The 21,211-nt window shown below is 32.5% G+C and overlaps 1 protein-coding gene across 1 annotated transcript; it reads right to left on the reverse strand.

The window, feature by feature from the left end:
* Positions 1–339: 339 nt before the first annotated feature.
* Positions 340–20,719, reverse strand: LOC130891101 (retinal homeobox protein Rx1). Its single transcript, XM_057795658.1, has 3 exons — positions 20,541–20,719; positions 12,914–13,140; positions 340–6,885 (listed from the first exon to the last, which is right to left on the reverse strand). The coding sequence occupies exons 1-3, from the start codon at positions 20,644–20,646 to the stop codon at positions 6,427–6,429; spliced, it is 792 nt and encodes a 263-aa protein (XP_057651641.1). The 5' UTR covers positions 20,647–20,719; the 3' UTR covers positions 340–6,426.
* Positions 20,720–21,211: the final 492 nt, after the last annotated feature.

A 21,211-nucleotide genomic window follows, 5' to 3' on the forward strand; every position in this document is an offset into this window, starting at 1 on the left:
ATTTTTTATAAAGAGAACGGTTCATTGGAATTGGTCCTGATATAGGAACTGCTCCTCTGCAGGGCTGGTGTTGTGCTGATTGGTGGATGCACTGCTTCAGGCTGATAAAAGAAAGAAAAAAACAAACGAACAAACGGGATTATTATTGCTTATTATTTAATAGAAAAACGTTCAATGGGATGAGCGGGTAGCTACGGCTGCATTATTTCTATCATCGGCCATTTGACTGGTAAATCGGTTCACCAGGTTACAGGAAAACCGCGCAGTAAACCTGCAGCACCGACGATTCACTTATAAACGGTTTTAAACTCATGGAAAAAAATGAAAAACATCTTATTTAATAAATTTTTATTAATAAAAGACCTTGATCATTTGGAACAAATATTTTTCTACAATTGTCGGTTTCAATAAATATCTGGAGCTAAGTTTTTCTATAAGTATTATGAACCAAAAGATAGTTAATTACTGATTTAGTAATTGTCTATTGTACTCAAATTAATCTTTGACATTAGAGGACTCAATATGCAATAACATCATCTAATAATACAATATATAATTACACACAATTATAATTATTGCATTTCGTCGACGTATCTCGTTAATAAACAGATAATTGAATTCAAAACCTGATTAATATGCCATAAATGTCATTAAACGGAAGATGTCACAAACTGAAACATAATTAACATAAAAATAAGACCAATTTATCTAACATATCAATAGGATTTATTTAAAAGTTATTTCAAATTTTTTTTATAATGTTTATAATGTTCAACATTTTTTGTCTATGTACCTAAACAATAAAAACTCCAAAAAATCGATAAAAATTTTGTTTTTTTGACCTCAATAAAGTGTTCAAAAAAGGGGTAAGAAAAATTTCGTCTTCTTTGTTTCTTTCCATTATTCCCACTGCACATTTTGAATAATAGATTATTGGTAAAAATCTCAAGCTTCTCCTACAAAATGACGCAAAAAACATTCCTTAATATTGAAAAACAAAGCTGCAATGAATTTAAAGAAAAATATCTAACTTCGCCCCAAATTAAACTGCCATCTTTTCAAATATGTCATTGGTATTACTATATTTTTGTAAAATGTTTAAAAAACAATAAATTGTTTAAAAAAATTTTTTACCCCTCAAAGAAAAATTCAAAAAACTGAGATAGGGATTTTTAGTTCAACTCTTTTTCTTTACAACGCGACTTTTCAAATTATGAAAGGACCATCCGATGAGCAAGAATGGCCCTTTGAAAAAAGGGGCCTCCTATGGTTTAATTGCCATATTGCAAAAACTATTGAGGCCACAGGGCCCATCAAGTACATTGAGTGAATAAGAAACCTTTATATTTAAAATTAAACAAATTATAATCAATTTAAAAAATTGAAAATTTTCTCGTTTCGGTTAAATTATCTAAGCAACAAATTATCGAAATTTAATTCATAAAAGCTTATTTTGAAGATTTTTCAATTCTCTACAATATTGCCCATAGTAACAAAGACGAGTTTTGCATAGGTTCAGCGCAAAATGCAAAAAACAAAATTTGTACCGATTTTTTGGTGTTTTTATTGCTTAAAAAAACAAGGCATAGACAAAAAATGTAGAATTTTATGCACATAACTTTTATTTAACCCCTAGAACACGATGGCGTTGTTTTTTCTACTATTAATTTTGTCACCAAAAGCCTTTTTTTTCGAAAGTGCCCTGACCTAATACAGAAGTAGAGACAGATCCTATATAAGATGGACTAATCAAAACTTACAAATACAATGATTGTGAGAGGATGGGGAGCATTGGTGAAGAACAGACCAGTTTGGAGGTGACACCTAACTGTAATGCCAATTGGTAAGGTAAATAAGACGAAACTCAAACTAGAAATCAGATTGTTAAATCTAACAAAAGTCAAAACGTTTTATGCCCAAAAAAACATTAAAGAAAATGAAGATTATATACTTTGTTTAATAATGTGAAACTAATTAATCGTTTAAATGTTTCGATTGAATTGAATAGAGCTTTTAACTACAAACTGAGAGACTTTTTAGTAAACGTGAGATCTGAAAAAATATACTTAAGATTTGTTTGAAAATCATCAAGGTACTGACTTGTACATTGTGGATAAATACTTTATCATCAGCGGAAACACTTAAGGAGAAAATAATGTCGATCTAAAAATAATGATTTCATTCTAAAACAGAAGTTACCTGAGTCTCGGCGACAAGTTTAATAGGTATTGTTATAATGGAAATTTACCTTCGGAAACAGAACATATTTCAACAAATAATTTCTTGGAACAAACAAAAGTATTTTTCAAAGAAGAAGTACTTACTATTGCTTATTCGTCAGGATTTAGCTACTAAGTTAAGCATATTGTCTGTTTGAAAAGGATAAAAATTCGTAACCAATAGGATTTCGTAAAAACGTTTTTTCAAAATCATTACTTTCGACGAACTTTTGTTAAGCTTATTCTCAACGGATAATTTACAGGTTTTATTATGAATAATTTTGAAATATCACAGCTTTTTGCTGATCTCTTTACAGTTAAAACTAATAAAAGCTTTAGAAAGAATTGTCCTCGAAGTAGTTTTTTTAAAGCTTATTATTTAAATATTTTTTAATTTGGTTCATTCTCACTGACCCGCGTAACTATGTACCTTTATTATAAAATAAATAATATCACACTAACATAGAAAAATTAACAATAAAAACTGTATAGTAAAATCGAATTTTATATATACATATACACGTGTCTATTGAAAAAAATTGCACGCTTTACGAGAGAAGAATTTGCTTTTGTACTATTTCTCAATGAGACACACTGTATATTGAAATATCAATAATCGCTGCCATTATTTTAATTTGGATATTAATATAAAAATAATTGAATCAGAGTTTAGACGTGATGGAAATGGTGTCAATTATGTTTTTTTAATGAAACTCAAATTCTAATCAAAAATATGCTAGAGTTTTAGTTTTTATAAAAGCCCCGTCCTATTTTAGTTCCAAAAAAGTTTTCAAAAAAAAAACTGTTGCCAACTTCTCCGTAATTACGAGAAGAGACAGATCTCAAACTTATGTTTAGATAGTGATAAATATATTGACAAAAAAGGTTATTGAAATTTAGTTTTTTATTAAATTAAAATGTATAAAAATATGTTATTTTGTATATTATAATCAATTAAAAGCAAAACATAAATTATTTTAAATTAAATAATGGTCTGGAAACCCTCAAATACGTAAATGCAAAAATGTACCTTGAAAGCACTTTAATTAATGTTCTTGTTAACGTAAATAATATAGTTATTTCAGCCTCACCTATTAGAATATCTGTAATGAAAGTAAAGGAAAACAAACAACAGTTTGAAGAACAATAATCCGGGGTATACACCACTAGAATCCCCAAAGAAAAGAGAGTCGTACCTTGTTCACGAAATGGAGGATCGGGGCATAAACTTTCAAGATTAGAATAGAACAATAATTCACTGAACATAAAGTTGAAGAACAAATTTGATTTCGGGCCCAGAAGATCATCAATCTTACAAAAATGAAGGAAACAATGAAAGTGGCAAAAACGGAAGTCCACTTATAATTTGTAGACCTAAATAAGCCTCGGGAAGCCCTGTAAACAATGTAAACAATGTTACGATCATATTGATATCTACCATATAAAACTGAAAAACAGAAAAAATACAAGGGATTAAAAAATGTATAGTGTCCATCCCCCAAACTTTTTGCAATATTCTTAGAAATAGTGTGTTCAGTAAAATATTCGACGGAGAACGGGTAAACTATAAAATTTTGCCAAAATACAAATATTCGGGTACAAAGATTAGAGCAGGCAGACAGAAATATCTAGGAGAGCAGAACAAAATCAATTCTAATCAGCGTTTGATGGGATAGCCCCTTATCCAAAAACAATAATCGCTGAATATACATTCCAATTATTATTTTCTAAGGTAGAAAAGTATAAAACAGTTAAAAGAGAAAAATATACGCATCCTGGAAGCGACAGAAACGAATTTTTAACGACGAGGCGCAAGATCTTGATTGGGAAAGCAAAATACAACCGCTTTCGAAAAATTATGGGTGTAAATCATAGAATAAGGATGATCTGAATATAAGATAGCTGAAATGGTACGATCATGTCCGATGAATCACGAATTACAGATTGCCGAAACAAAATCTTCATTGAGAGTCAAAAAATATGATATATGAATATTTCACGGTTAATTATTTCCTCGATAATGATTCTATGAATCTTAGAAAGCTCATAGTATCTATTTAAAAGATAATACTTCGTTATTTTATTGCTGCGACTCCACACCAATCACCTTTATGGCCAAGTTAGCAAAGATTCAATAATATGAAGATGAATTTTTTCTTTTTCTTCATCGTACGTTAGAACTTAGTCCTTGGTTTGCATAAATGGTTGCCTAGCTGCAGCTGGGATGATGGCAACCAGCTTTCATACCATCTTGTTGGTGGTCGTCCTGGTGGTCGGGGTGTATTCAGTATCCCCATTCCCTCCACCGATTTCTCGCCAATCTCACTAAATCCTGGATGTCACATATCTCATCATTTGGTCAAATAATGTGTCCCGCTATTGATCTCAGCGTTCGCATCTTAAATGCCCTTTTAGTTATGGTGTTCTCTGCTCTGGTCTCTATCGCGTATATCATTACTGGTATCACCCAAGTTTTTGTATATTCTGTCTTTGATTCTGGTTGCTCCAGGTACCCTGATATTAATGACGCCTTTGTTGTATAAGTTTCCACTTCATTCTTTAGATCTCTATTACTTTCTATACTAATCGTATATTGCGGGTTTACATATTCTCGGTACTCTGGATACTGTAAAAGATTTGGTTTTCTTCAGGGACAGCAGTTGATTACACGTCAACGAGCTTACAAGCTTTACGAATAATACAAACTGTATTATTACCATCAAAATAAATAAATGGAAAAAAAAATAAGATTTTTACGCCGATTTTTCAAATATAATCATTCGGCTGTGTAATTAAAGGCGGCACTCATAACCTATTCTGCTAGCCTTAATTCCAAATATTTTTCGTTAGTGATGCCTCTTGACAAAAAGTATAACTTTATATTTCGAGAAACTGATTTACGTTTATTTTATATTTGGGAAGCAATGTCAAGAAGAAAGGTTGGAGGAGAAGGTTAGATAAGAAGATATAAATAGAGCCTTCCATGTCAATATGAAATTAAATATAAGAAAGTAAACAAAACCAGCAAAAGGTCAATCAAAATTATTAAAAAAACTAATTTTGAAACAGAAAAGACCTAAAATCAAGAAAAATTAGAAACATAAAAAGATAATTAAATCAGTAATGATGTACTCAGTTGAAATAATGACTCTAACAAGAAATTATGACGAAACATTGATAAGAAAGAGAATAAGTGAAAGAGAATATAGGATAGGAACGAACGGAAAAATAACTGACGAACTCAACGACGAAGATGTAAAAACAAAGAGATAATTGGTAGGGGCATGAAACAAAATCTATAACAAACAATAGGATGCAATAAGATCCCGGTGATAGGAAATGACGCAGAAATCCTAGAACAAAATGGTTAAAAGATGTGGAAGATGACCTAAACAGTTAGAAGGAAAAGACATGAAATATGAGGTTGTGAAGGAAAATAAGCGTAGAGGTGAAGACATGCATGTTGGGGACTGATATACCCCAACAAGAGGATCTAGAGAAGCTATCATTATTATTATTTATTCTAGGGATTCTAGAAGAATATCTTGAAAAAAAATGTGAGAAACTGATTGACAGTTATTCAGAAACACCAACTTAATCCTGAAACTATTTCCAGTTTAGAAAGTTTGCACCTACAACATCGTAGACATCTTTGAAAATGAAATGAGAGATACGCTTAAAATATTTATATTAGTATCGGGGAAATCCCTTAGATATCTTCTTCAAGATGTTTAAGGAAGTTTTCTAGACAAATTTTTAGATTAATCAACTTCCCACTTGGAAAATTGTGTGTTATCATAACAATTTTCGCTTTTAATGCAATTCTATAGTGCCCTTCTTGTTTTTCTATTTTTTAAATTTTTGTTGCTTCGTCCTTTTCCAGAAACTTTAAGAATGCATCTATGTACTGATATTTCTAAAGACTTTTTAATGTATTTAGCCACGAGGTGTGAGGTCTTTTTCACTAATTCTGAAAAGAATGTTAAAAATCATACACAACATAATACACAATAAAACTCTGATCCATATATTTCTCAATCCAAAATACAAATTAAAATAACGTCAGCAAAATAAAATAAATATTTCAAGAAAAAAATAATCTAGAAACTGGATATGTAAAACCAAAATAAAATTATATACTGTACACATATTTACAACGTTTTGTAATTATTTACATCGATTTGGTAATATTTTTATATACTGCTACCTACGAGTTAGCAGGAACCTTTCTTGGTGACGATGACGGTGGTAAAGAAATTTCTTGGCTCCTTGCCCTTATACCCTCTAATATTTTAGGAGACAGTGGTGTGGGGCTATGCATTTCTGGACTAGAGCTCCTAGAACGTTCCTCTGAAACAGAGGAATGTCCAACAAGATTAACAGGTGGTATGCCACCTCCCGCTAGCATATACTGCGAAAGAAATGCCTGAAAAGTCGGCATCGGTGTATTCGGCGGCCAATGAAGTCCAAGAGCTGGACTGAGCATTGGTGGAAACGGTACAGCTGGCCAAAAAGTATCGCTATGGATAGGAGGTATACCGACCGGACCGTGAAGAGGGTAATCGGATAATCCTGCTTGATCTCTGGGATGGAGAAAAGTTACAGCTTCTCTTCCCAACGCTTTTTCTCTCTTCCTCCATTTGGCACGTCTATTCTGGAACCAGACCTGAAAAAAAATATTTCAATGTATTTATCACCTACAAAATATGAGAAAGATATTTGTACATGTTCTTAATTGGTATTGTTGGTGGTGTAAATTGGGAAGTAAATTATTAATTCAAGATAATTTTTTCATCATTACACCCAGTGAATTGAATAAGTACCGTCTATTATCATAACAGTTAATCTGTAACGAATAGAGTCTGCTGTTGTTGGTTTGGTGTAAATCTTTAAAGTTGGTCATTGATGAGTCTTGTTTTGATTAAGAAATTAACCTCCTTCATCTTAAAAGAATGCTATATTAATACAAACTACTATCCTATGTCCATGGATTGAGTACACGTGTAAATGCATAGTGTAAAATTTTGATTTTTGGCGATAAACGATAATTAATGCCATCTCCATACAAAAAATTCATGGTATGTAGTCAGCAGACTTCAATATAATAATTGATAGAATAAACAAATTTCGTTTTTTAATCGCACACTCTGTATATTATCCAAATATTTATTGTTTCCTCCTTATGGTCTTTTCCACTTCTCATTCGATTCAGTTTATTTGTGCCACAACAGTCAATTTATGAACAACCCGTTTTATACTTCAGGCGATTACATAGATTGCCAGGTATGCATAATTACCATCCAGGTACGTCCATATCCATACGGCCAATCAACTGCAACATGTGCGCCCTCGTTTTATGCTCGTTCAAATCCGATTTGCAGCATATTACACTGTTTTGATCAAGCACTAAGACGGTTTATAAATGAAGAGGGGCCAACGAATTTACTGAAACTTTTGTTGCGTGTGTAGTGGAGCTTATCTAAATCGATGCTAAAAGGGCAATTATAAAAGAGACAACTTTCCATCGTTTTATCCATGTCATAGAATTACAAGACAGGGACGGGTCAATATTTTCGTCCTATATTGGGTTTGATCATATAGAAATTATCGATACCTAAGTAATATCCTGTATAATGATTGTTATGAATTTAGGTTAGGTTAGGTTAGGTTTCAACGATTAATTTAAATATTTCAATCACTAAAAAATCATTACAATTAACTGATTCTTTAAATGCAAAAAAGTTCCTGAAGGGTACCAATAGATGAAAAAAATGCAAGTAGTGGAAAGAAGGAAACAAAAAATTTTAGGAATAAACTATAGTCCGGTCAAATTAGACCAAAAAATAAGAGTGAAGCTACATAAATTCCCATCAAGCCGAAAATCAGTAAAATTGTTTAAAATACAATTGAAAATAAAATTTGAATGTCCCCCATCATTTCCGTGCATGGAAAACAAATTTTATTCAAGGTCAAAGGTTAAAAAATGAGTTTTTCGTGATTATCAACAAAACAGTGAGTTTTATCATAAAAATACCTCAGACGAAAATTGTAGATCATAAAATTATTCACAAAAAACGTACAATGATTCAAAAAATTGTAAAAGTTGTCGTAGTTAATGGTTTCACTAATATATTTTCAGCAGTAAACTTTTCTTTCAACATTGAATTGAACCGAGACTTGTTGTGAGTATTTATAATAAATTTCTGTTGACTGGTGGGAACTGTCACAAGCTCATCAAATAAATTATCAATTGACCAAGATGTAACTAAAGTTCGACGATGTTGGTATGCTGATTTTGTAGATAATTTTATGATCTACAATTTCGTAGTTATTTTTGTGATAAGACTTGCCGTTTTGCTGAAAATTGCGAAAAACAGTAATAATGGGGAACATCCAAATTCTATGTTCAATTGTACTTTGAACAATTTTACTGATTTTAAGCTCAATGGAAATTACTAGAAAGGTATTTCTAAATCTTATTCGAAAGTTTTCGAAACTGAATCGATTCGTTATTGATATCTGTCCATAGGCAACAAAGATTAGCTTGGGCGTTGAAACCTAGTGTACAAGGAACGCGATATTCACAAATAAGTATCGTTTTGAATTTTTTCCAGACAGTAGACGATAACTAATATTGATCAATTCATAGACGCTCTTACATCAACTATCCAAGACATTTACTCCTTACGATGAGTTACTATTATAATCTGGGGGAAATTTGTTTTACTGACACTACTGAGATTATTGTTTTGATGGTCAACATACCGCCATAATTTCATACCGCTATAGGTGTCCAAATTTATTGTTGATAATGCGAGACCACATCCAGTTGGGGTGATTTTAAAAGAAGTAGAAAATCAAGCTTCCACCTAGACCGATCTGTGCTATTGACGACAACAAGAAACCATACAAGACCTTAGAAAACTTTTCCACAACTTTGGGCAGAAATCGAACAAAATTTATTGAACAACTTGCTTGAAAGCATGGCCAGAAGATGTCCTGTTGTGATACTTGTTAATAGAGGTCACTTAACTGTTTTATTACATTAATAGCTGCTTAGATAAGAGAAAGAAGACTTATAAAACAAGATCATAACAAAATTAACTCAATATTTGAATTTTCTTGTGTGCTTCACGTGCCAGTTCGTCTGCCCACGACTGTTCACCACATTTAAACTCACGAACTTCACTATGTCACATGATACTGCAGATGTATCCACCAAATCTTTGATCACCGCTCTTTGCTGGACACGATCAATTTTGATACTGAGATGTTTCTCTTTCAAGTTCTTCTTCTACTGTTAATACGCTTCAAAAAATTCAGATTTGTCATATTCTAGCGCAGGTGTATTCAAAACTAGGGATGTAACATCGCTCAAAACAAAACATCGATGTTAGAATATCGATATTTTTGTTTTATGAATGATATATTGATATTTTTTAGTAAAAATGAGACACTACTTCATTTCTTTCGACATTTCTTTCCAAAGAATGATAATTAATTTATTTTAGCAGAAAACAATTATTTTTGTAACACACAATTTAAAAATAATAATTGCTTAGTAACCGATTTCTCTCCCGGGTGATAGTAGCTCCGATTCCGCTCACTGAGTACTGAAGTTGCCATTTTTGGCACAAGGGTCGTAGCTGATTCATCAATCTTGGGAAATAGCTCCCCCACATCCCACAATGCATTTTCTTTTATTTGAGTAACAGTATATTTTATGGGAGCTCCATATGTCACTTACATTATAATCGCCTTTTTGGGATTCGTTAGAAGACTAATTTGCGTTAATTTCAATGTGTTCAAGCGAAGCAACTGCTTCATTTTGCGTGCACATCTTCTGGTCATTGCAGAAGGAGACACTACATGAAAAAATTTACGCTAATGACTAAGAGAAATATATGTTTGTATGTATAGCTGACTCCTAAAACATCGTACATGAAGAACGATGTCATATCGATGTTTATGAACGATGTATCGTTTGCATCCCTAGGCCAGACCTCTCTTGTACGAAAGACCTAAATTGCAATCTATAACTGATGGTTTTTCCATAGAAATTATGATTCCATAGAATTAATGATTCAAAGAGAAAAATATTAAATTATTGTATGTAATATTTACGAGCTAGAATTTGGAAAACTAAAACGTCCAATTGTTGGTTTTAAAGTATAAAATTTGATTATAATTACTGCTAAGAACAAATTCTAGGATTCACTCATATTCAGTTCAAATGCGATATAATTTTTGTGGAACAATATTGTTATGAAAATTTTTCTAAAAATTCAATTCTATCCTATCTTTAACAAGATTTATAAAAAATAGAAATCATATGAAAAATATAAAAAATAATTGTCGCTTTTGTTAAAAGAAATATATATATTATAAAATGGTGTAGTCCACCACTGCAGAAGGCACTCTAAATGAGACATCAGAGAGAGAATCCTGGGGTCCGGAACCAGTTCCGATTACCTCTATTGTGGTGAACAATGGCCAATTGCAATGCTACTTACGCCGCTACAAGCCAGATTAATTATCCAAATTGTTACCAATTAAGATGCGATTCATGTCCGCTATTATCCAGCATTATGGATTCAATGACCTGAATGGTGTAGACCATAAGCCGAAAGCATGCAATGTACTGGATACTAATTTTTAATTTTTCGAGAACTTGAAGGGAGAAATCATGAACGCAGATTACCGTGTAGGATTTGAAATTGAAAAAAAGTTGATTGTCTACAAAAGTCTTTCAATGAATTTTACGTTGATTTGAGGACTTTTTGAGGTTGTAAGTTGCTACAGCTTTAGGTATTCAATAGCTCAATCAATTTAAAAATTATATGTTAGAAAGATCATGTGTACCTAAAATTTTTTTATCAAGAATATTAAAAATAGTCAAAAAACATCGAAGTAATGTTCTAAAACGTCAGAAGAGCGAAAAAATAGTATTAAATAATTGAATATTGAAAATTGATTAACGAATGAGTATGAAGCTAAAAATTACACTGCTCTGCACGATTTTCATCGAGCAAATACAGTATTTCTATGAATCCAACCCATTTAACCCTAAAGGGGATATTGGACGATACACTTTTCGGTTCATTCGAATGAATGATCACTCAAGTGAACTTCTTCATCACAAGAAATACACAAAATGAAAAAAAATTAGCTTTATTCGCTCATTTCCTCGAATACGTCGTCAAACGAACTCGAGTGAACGTTCTATTCGTATTCATACGTTTCATTTTTCGATTTTTCGTTCATTCGGAGTGCGAGTGATTGATGAAATCCAACATCGCTGGGTTGGTTCACTGATAAATTCATTTATCACTTTGATTAAATGAAACGTCTAGGCATTAAATGAATCAAAGATGCTGAATGGAAGACAGAAATATATAAAAAGTGAACCGAATGATATCACAACAACCTTTAAAATATCATATCACGTAAGTCCAGTGAGTACCACCAACTTTACTTGCGAATATGCGGAGATTGTGTCCAGCGAAGATTGCGTACAGCCAGGTCGATGTTTGAAGGTCAGACAAAGCCTTATCCTGGTTGTAGTGGAATGTGACAGACGAGAAAGACCTTACCCGGACCTAACCTATTCTTATTTAACAACATATGACGCCGTCAAACTAACCAACAATTTCCCTACACTGAAGTTCAGTACAACTAATTCAGTAGAGTCAATATTTCGATGCAAAAATGGCCTAATCTCAGTTTCTGATGTAACTAAGAGTTGGCGCCACTGAATATCTTTTTCCATAGCAGTAACATCTTGTGACAAAAAAGCACCTAGTGAAGCAAATGCATTAGTAGTGATAAGGAATATTTTGAATGGGACAAGGTTGTTTTTACAAAATTGAAATTGGATACTTTTTTAAAAATAATTTCGATAACCTTTGGCTCCTCCGTTGTATAATAATTTTATTGTCACAGTAAGTAATCGAGAATCAAGAAAGCCAGCTCTCAAGAATTTGTATTCTACTCTTCATTATTAAAAATTAATATTGTGAAAATAAGAGGTTTTGAACTGCGATTGTGGCAAAATTAAACACCGCGGTTCTTAACTTATTAATTCCCAGATGATGAATGTATAAGTATACGAAATCTCGTGATATATTAGAGTTAGTACACCAAATTCCAAATAACATCAATTTTATTAATATATTATAGTGTCAATTACGCAATCTTTTGTTATGTTCATTTACTCATTTAATGTAAGTACATACGTTTTCCCTTCTCGTACATAGTCGAGTTAGAAGGCGTTTTATGAATATAGTAGGGAAGTTTAACTTTGAAACACACTATGTACGAAGTACTTAATCAACTTCAATTATATCTTACACCTAGGAAGTTGAAGTGCATAATAGCTCTACTCGGTAAATTAAAAAACGTTTAGTAATTGAATAATTTAGAATAGTGCTTGTTACTAATTCATTCAATTATAAGAATATTATGAATTTCAAGCTCTACAATTCAAAAGATTATGCGAATAATGTTCAACTGAGGTTGACCTGTCCTTCAATTTACTGATTCTAATATCTGTAATTGTATGTGTTATTCTCTAAATTTCTCTATCTGTTGGGCTTTACTGATTATTTTTTTATACATAAGAATTGAATCTGTCTTGGAAAATGTTTTTTTAATCCGATATAATAAGAACAAACTATAAATCGAGAGAGATTTACCTGTACTCGAGCTTCGCTAAGATCTAATCGCATGGCTAATTCTTCACGTGTAAACACATCCGGATACTGAGTTTTCTCGAACGCCCTTTCCAACTGATGTAATTGGAAAGTTGTGAACGTAGTCCTGGATCTCCTCACTTTTCTCGGTCTCGATGAATCTGAATCTTCCAATGATTCCTCTATTAACTCACCCTCGCTCGCAGATTCTCCTTTGACAGCATCTGCATCTGAAACAAACGAAACATAAATTTGTTTTGGTCCAAAGGTTTCACTAAAGTGCCTTGTGGTTTTTTCAACTTTGACGTAGTTTCTTCTATCCCAACTACTCGAGTGAATTAGGGTTTATTTTTCATATAAAAAAAACTGTAATATCTATTATCTATCATAACAACATCTGTGACAATTCCATCAATATCAGATGTTTATTGAGCTTACATTCATCTGCCAACAGACTTACAATAAATGTTTCTTCACTTGCCGAAATGTCTTTTGGACGGTTGAAATTTGTTATTTGTGGAACTGGCAGCTAAAATTGATGATTCTACACCGACACCCAAACCTTCTACATCAATCCTATCAATATATCTTTTCATTCTATTCAGTTATCTATTTCTAAGAAACTTTAACTCACCAAATGGAAATACATTGAAAATGTGTCTAGGTGCGGCAAGCCATAGTGCTAGGTGGGGCTAAGCCAGTCATGTCAAAGATACGACCCGCGGGCCGCTTCCGGCCCCTGGGCCGTATCAATAAGGCCCGCGATCGCAATGTATCACAGAAACAAGAATCATGTTTTTTAGACTTCATTCGATTCCTCTACGAATGTTTTAAATACTCGTTCTCTCAAATCTACGGATGTTTATAAGTAATTTCAAGGGCATCGCCTGCCTGGACAAGCGAGAGAGAAAAACCGTATCGCCATCTGTCATCAGCAAGCAGAAATTTCTTATTATTTTTGTCGAGAACGATAGAATCTTCCACGAGCTTCGAGTCTAGACTAGAACCTTCTTTAACCATATGAAACGAATTCGTCGCTGTGACGTGAGTAAGTTGAGTCGAGTAATCGAAGCGATACGGATGGTTAGGTTAGGTCTTTTTTTATTTTCAATCTGGTCCACCTACGAATTCAAAATTTAATATATGGCCCTCTGCAAAATTGAGTTTGACATCTTTGAGCTAAATAATGTGCTAAGTTATACCCACTCCCTCCCTTAACTAATGCCAATACCTTTGTTGAACACTTGAATTTCCATGAAGTTTATTCTGTTAAATAAAGTGATGTTGGTAATAGATTACATAATTTTGGCCATTGCAATAACGGATGTGTGAGCTGGTGCATTGTCTTGATGCAACAACAGTTTCTTCTTCGCCAAATCCGGCCGTTTTCGCATGATTTTTTGCGCAAACGTTGCAATAAATTTGCATAATACTCGCCTTTGATATTTTTGCATTTTCAAGATAGTCAATGAAAATTATCTCACGCGCATCCCAAAAAACCGACGCCATGACCTTGATTGCAGATGGAACGGTCTTATTTGAAACCGATTCTCCTTGTTAGGTTCATTGTTGTGATTGTTTTTGTTTCGTCTGTGAAGTAATGGACCCACGTTTCACCAATCGCAAAAATTCGGTTCGATGGAAACATCTTCACAACGCTGTTTTTGTTCCATCGCACCTATCTTGCGCACAGCTTTCTCATGTCTAAATTTTCAGTTAATATGCGATCTATCACTCTGCCTGCTATGTCTGTTAGCTCGCGCACTTCCATTCGACGATTATCCAGTACCACTTTGTGGATTTTCTGAAATTGCCAATCAATTTAGTCGACCACTGCGATGCTGGTATTCGCAGGTCTTCTGGCATCGTTTAAACTATGCTACCCAATATTTTACTGTTGATAACGCAGGAACAGTTTCACCCAGAGTAGAATCTAGTTCATCTTTTATATTGGTTGGACTAAAGCCTTTCAAATAAAAGTATAGTATCACATAACTATTACCAATTTTTCCATGTTTCCAAATTCACTGAAAACGTTCACTATTGATGATCTCCAACAACATGGCGTCCTCAAATTTATGCTGTATATATTGTGTTCTTTCTAATACAGTAGTATTGTCTCTAGGCCAGACCAGAAACTTCTGGAATCTATTCTTATGCCAAGAACAATTAAATCTGATCGCTCAAGGTAAGGCAATATCAAGTCCAATAGTTAATTACGAGCATACAGATTTACAGTTAATAATTGTGAGTATAATAATATAATTTCTTTTCATACGTTTCTTTTGAACACGATTCTGTCGACTGTGTTATACTATTGAAGGTTCTAAACAATAATAAAATCGAAAAAATTGTTCTTGTAAACCGGCGCTGGTAAACTGTTATACCCTCATAAAATAACCTGAGTAAATTTACAATGATAAATAGAAATCGAATCGCTTCGGTATTTATTCTAATACGAGGGTGGTTCCAGAAGAATCTGGCCGTAGGAGTTTACTCCTAACGAGAGTTTGTTATACCTCTCCAATGAAACGTAATAACGTCGAAACCAGTCAGCCGTTAGGGATGTTGATATAAGCAAAAACGTCGATGGATATCACGTTTTTTTATAGGGGATGTAATTCAATATTCGTCGCAGCATTGGCCAGGAAAGTAATTGCTTTCTCCTTTGAAAAACAGCAAACATTAACTTAAAATTATTAAAATAATATAAGAGGCGGCAAGTAAGTTTTATATTCTTTTAGATTCTTTAATTTTTTGGACCTTATGGTTCTAAATCGTCTTGATTTTAGGTCTCTTCTGTTATAAATTTAGTTTTTTTTATATAATTTTTGGAAGACGTTTAGACTACTTTGAGTCTTTATCAAAATATATTTTGACCAAGGACCAATGCGCAGCGAAAGGGTTAATACTTCGAAATGGATCAACTCAAATTTAACTTTGATAACAAAAAATAGAATTCGTCCAACTAGAATGTGCCTTCTGGAATTTTTATTCAATTATATCATCGTATAAATATATTTCGATGGCAAATATTGTATTATATCAGTTGAATGCGGTTCTGGGAATAAAATAATGGATGATACGCTTTTTGTAAATTGACTCTAAAGCGATCACAGATTTGCATACAAAAGGATGAACACCAAAACATAGGCTTAAATGTTATTGGATAATTTACCGTATTTAATATGGAATAATCGGCGTCCATCAACCGAGCCAACTTTACTACGACACATATTTCGTATTCATAGATTTACCCTATATGTTTAAATGCTCTTTGATACGACAGGCGCATATAAATTTATATACATGCAAATTGAATGCTAATTCAAAACAAGATGGGGAAACTTGTCCTGGACATGTAAACGTGAAAAATCGATCGCTTCTAATCGAATTCCAGAAGTAATTATTGAAGCCTTGACTATCTATTCAAAGACGACAAATTTAAAGTTTGAAACTGACAAAAAAACAACAAAAAGAATTGATAAAATTCAAAAATTGTTAAACGATAGAAGAAAATAATAAAAAACTAAGGTAATGAATGAATAAAGAGAAAGATTTTACAAAGAAAGGTATTGAAGACAAGACAAGACAAACGAAGGAATCATCAAGTTGTTTGATAAGATTGATAAGTAAAAAGCATTTTCAAAATTAAATTAAGTGGAGAAATGGAGAATAAAGGACCTTTCCTTGTTGACATTAGGTGAGTAATTTTCGGTAATGGAAAAAAAATTTGAATCGAACCTAGATCTATTGGATACGCACTTGAGCTTTCCAGGTTTAAGCTATCCGGTTTTAAATCACGTTCAAAGAGACCCACCGAGAAACACTAGGTTCTATCTTAAAGTTTTAAAATGTCACATAATAGTGACATTAATTTTCTCATCAGTAGTCTTATTTTGACATGAATTATTTTCCTTTTCTTAATAAGTTTTTTTAGTTTTCTTAAACTCTCATTTATTCATTTAAAATTAGAAAATATTCTTGGATAAGAATATTTTCTAATTTTTTATAAGTCAGCATCATAGCTTGTATTAATTGTATTGTTAATATAACAAATGTACAAGTTATTCATAGATTTGGGAAAAGCATTTGACTTCATATCAACGGAACTAAGAGTTCATACAGTCCAACGTGACTTTTCTGAAATGATTTCGTTTTGTGCCTTTAGAAAATATATAATTAAGTTAAAATAAATACGTTTCAATTTAATAATCATCAATTTTAATTATCTTGTAGCGTTTCCAAATTATTTTAATTAAATTTAATAATGTTTCTTAATGATATAGGAAAGAAGCGGGGTAACTTCTACGTAATTAATTATTGATAAATAATATTTGATAATTTCGATTTATGCCTCCATTATATCCTAATTAAGCAACTTGTTAATATTACAAATTAGACCAGCTACTGCAGCACGTATGAATTCCGGAAATACCTTCCTTGCTAATATCTATAATTATTTCCTAAAAATATAGGTTCCCAAAGTTAAGAATGGTATTTTTTATCGACAAATCCCTCGTATTTTATAGTAACCAATCCCCTAATGACAGACAATACAACGTACAAGTACCAAACAATAAATGGATGGGATGAGTTGATGGCTCTTGCAGATATTTCCTCTTCAGTGAAAACGTCTAACATCATGATCATCAAAATTCAAAACCTTTTCGAAATCTTTCTGTATTCGAATCCGTTATATGTCCACAACTGTTTTTTTAGGTGTTAAAAAAACAGGTAGGTGTTAAATAATAAAAAAAAAACGAAATTGGAACGGAATTGCTTGAAATCCGTTTGCTCGTTGAGGAAGCTACAAAAATTAATTCAATTAGCTGGACTTATTCACTCCCCACATTACCCTAACTGCTTTTGTGTACACGACACTGTCCAAATCTATGGAGATTTATCTCCAATTGAATATTAAATGTTACAGATACATTATACAATCCATACCAGACAAACACTAACGGTCAAAAGTTTTTTCCCACCCTATAGTTTGCGTGATACGCAATCTGGTTACATTCGTTTTTCAGGATATTCCAAACATGTGAAGTGGACACTGCTTTTTGACTTGCAGTTTATCGTTCCATAGAACTCAATGATGTTGAGGTCGGGCGACTGTGACGACCAAATCTTGTTGGCAGTGGTGCGCAAATCCTTGGATCGTTGTCTTGTATCCTTCTTTCCAAAACATCCCCGAACCTCTGCTCTGTTTTACATGGATCTAACATTCGTTTTTCTTTCCACCTGCGCACAAACACACTTCTCTCTCTCTTTGACTCATCACTCCATAAAGCTGTTCTTCGGCCCACTGCAACCTCTTAATTTTATTTTGACCTTTTAAAAAAGGTTTCTTTACTAGCACCATTCCAAAAAAACAAACTGGTTCAATCTCCTATTCACTATAGAAGTACTCAAAGGCAGATCTAGATTCATTGATCTGAGCCGCTATCTCCGGCCCCGTGAATAGTCGATCACTTTCACTGATCACTTCAATACGTTTATCTTCAACAATTGTGGTTTTTGGAGGCCGCCCTGAACGTTTTCTATCGTCCTTATGGATTCATATTTGTTCACGTTGTAGACCACGGTTTTTTAAAATCGGCAGCAATGGTACTGTTACTTTCGCCTAGACTATAAAGATTACGTATCTCAATCGTCAGTTTCTTGATTTTACCCATTTAGTCTAAATTTGCGATAACAACAACTTGTATACGAACTTCACAAAAAGATGTCTTGTTACAAAAAAGTACAAACCACACAACATTCTTGCGTCTCATAGGACTAAACTACAATCATAAACACCGAAGAAATCATTCACAGGTGAAGAATAATAAACAAATTAGACGGTATTTATCAGTTTCAACTTGTTGCTTATAAACATTCGCTCGAATAAAGTATACAAATAACGAAAAATATCATTTTAGGTTCGTAAGACACAGTTTTGTTATTTAATGAATGGGGCGAGCAAAAACTTTTGACCGGTTCATTCATAGTCTGTAACCCAATGAAGATTTATCAAGAAAAACGTATAAAAAATATAAGAAGTGAAAATTTATAATTTTTATGAATAATGGTCACTTGAAATGTACATAATTACATATTTATCATTTGATATTTGAGTTTGGATAGGAAATTAATTCCTAAAACAGAAACTTTGTCTGTACTGTGACCAGAATTATCCTATTCAATAATACAGTTTCATCAATACCAATAATATTAATATAGTGTAGATATTATTAGAGTGACATATCGAAATAGTTTGGAAAATCATTTGTCCTACTAGTACGCGTAAAGTACGTACTATCGTACACTTTTGAGTGCGTAAAGAAAAACACTTTAAGCAGTAGTGCGTAAAAAAACGTATTATTAAGGTCTCCGCAGTGTAGTGGCTAGACTTCCAGGCTCACGTGCGGGATGTTCCAGGTTCAAGTCGTGCTGATGCCGTTTTTTATTTTTCTACCTATGTAGTAATAATTATTTTTACGTGACATGCCGAAGAGATGATTTGACCAATTAATAACAAAAATTCGTCTGTTATTTTATTCTAATCTTGATTAAAATGTTAATAAAATAAGGAAAATTACCATTGAACTTCCCTCTTCTGGTGAAATTTTCGCTAGTAGAAAAAATATTGTATGTAATTCATGTGTAAAGGTATTTTTTCGACTCATGTGATAACATAACACTCACATTCCTTAAAAAAAGCTACTTTACACACTTGTTACATAAATAACTATTTGATTTTTGGTGTTATTTACTATGTACAGTTTAGACATTGGTAACAGTGACGTAAAGTTACAAGGTGTTTAAACAAAATCGTCAATTATTGTCAAATTTTATGTATAAATTCTTGACTTGTTTATAACTTTGTTCAAAAAAATCTTCGTTTATTCACTGTTTTTTCAAAATGACCAAATAACGAGGGTAAAAAAAGATTTAAAATCAAATTATCCACGGTGTGAACTTTTAAGGTTAGGTCACCCTTATATAACCCCCCAGATCGTTTCTCACTCAACATTTCTTAATGCCCTTAACAGTCTCATACAGTGAACCAAATTTGGCGTTTGAAAGTCAAATAGTGGCGAGTAAATTGATCTTTGATTAGAAATTTTGGGCCATATAGCAACTATATGAGTAAAATAAATCGTCATATTTTGGATTCCCTTATACACTTCTCTATCGATTATTAAGTGAGACAAGCTGATTATGCAGATTTACTACTACGGAATCAAACAGAACTAAATCAGGACTATTCAATGAATGTGGAAAACATGTTCTAAAGCAGTATAAAAATCTTTGTGTATAAACAGTTGCACAATAATCGTGATTAAACTTTCTTAGCTGATGAAACCCAAAATATATCGAAAATAGTGAATTAAATCCTCCCAACTTTTTGTTGATTGAAAGTTGATTCAAAAAGTTAGTTAAAGATTTATACGAATAGATGGCGCCTAATACTACGTCTAAAATGAAGTTTTATTAGAGCTTTGATAATAAAATTTTCTTCTATTTTCATTAAATTTTGCGTCATTTTATAAAATTTCATAATAATGATGATTGAAATAATAAAATATTTATTTATTATCGTATTAATATAAATAAGTAAAAAATTCTAATAAAAACTTACCAATATTACTTTTTTTCGTTGTCGAATTATTAACTCCTAATATTTGATCAATGGTATAAACGGCTCTGGGCCTGATTTCTTCGGCCAAAAAATTAGCGTGTGACATGATGATAACAACACTATAAAAACACTAAGGGCCACTTTCCACCTTCCACTCTAAACTACAACTTAAAACTGGCAGTTTAGACTAGTTGCAACGATATTTTTAGGGGACCGTAGACACTGCCTTTCCTCGTTCCGGCCAATCAACGGATAATTCCGAGTCTTGGGGGTAACGCGCACACGCAAAAGTCACATAACCACGCCAGTTTCAGATGTGTATTCAATTATGCGATAGGTTTATTGTGTTAGGAGTTAATAAAATAGATTATGCGGGGCTTATTAATATGAGATTAAATAAGATGTAATCAGGTGTGTTATTATCATCATCTAAAAATAATTATTCTTTTATTGCTTTTATTGATTACTTTACATAGTAATGATACGCATGTTTAAATACTATTAATTTGTTACGGAGAACAATAGGCAGGTGTTAATAGTCGCAGGAAATAGGTGCAGGTGTATCTACGCTCAAAATTAAAACTATACTTTATATCTAACGTGTTGGCTCTAATACTCTCAATATATTTTAAATTTTTAATACTTTGAAACATATTTATGATAATTAATAA

This window comes from Diorhabda carinulata, chromosome 3 (assembly GCF_026250575.1).
Source record: "Diorhabda carinulata isolate Delta chromosome 3, icDioCari1.1, whole genome shotgun sequence".
NCBI lineage: Eukaryota > Metazoa > Arthropoda > Insecta > Coleoptera > Chrysomelidae > Diorhabda > Diorhabda carinulata.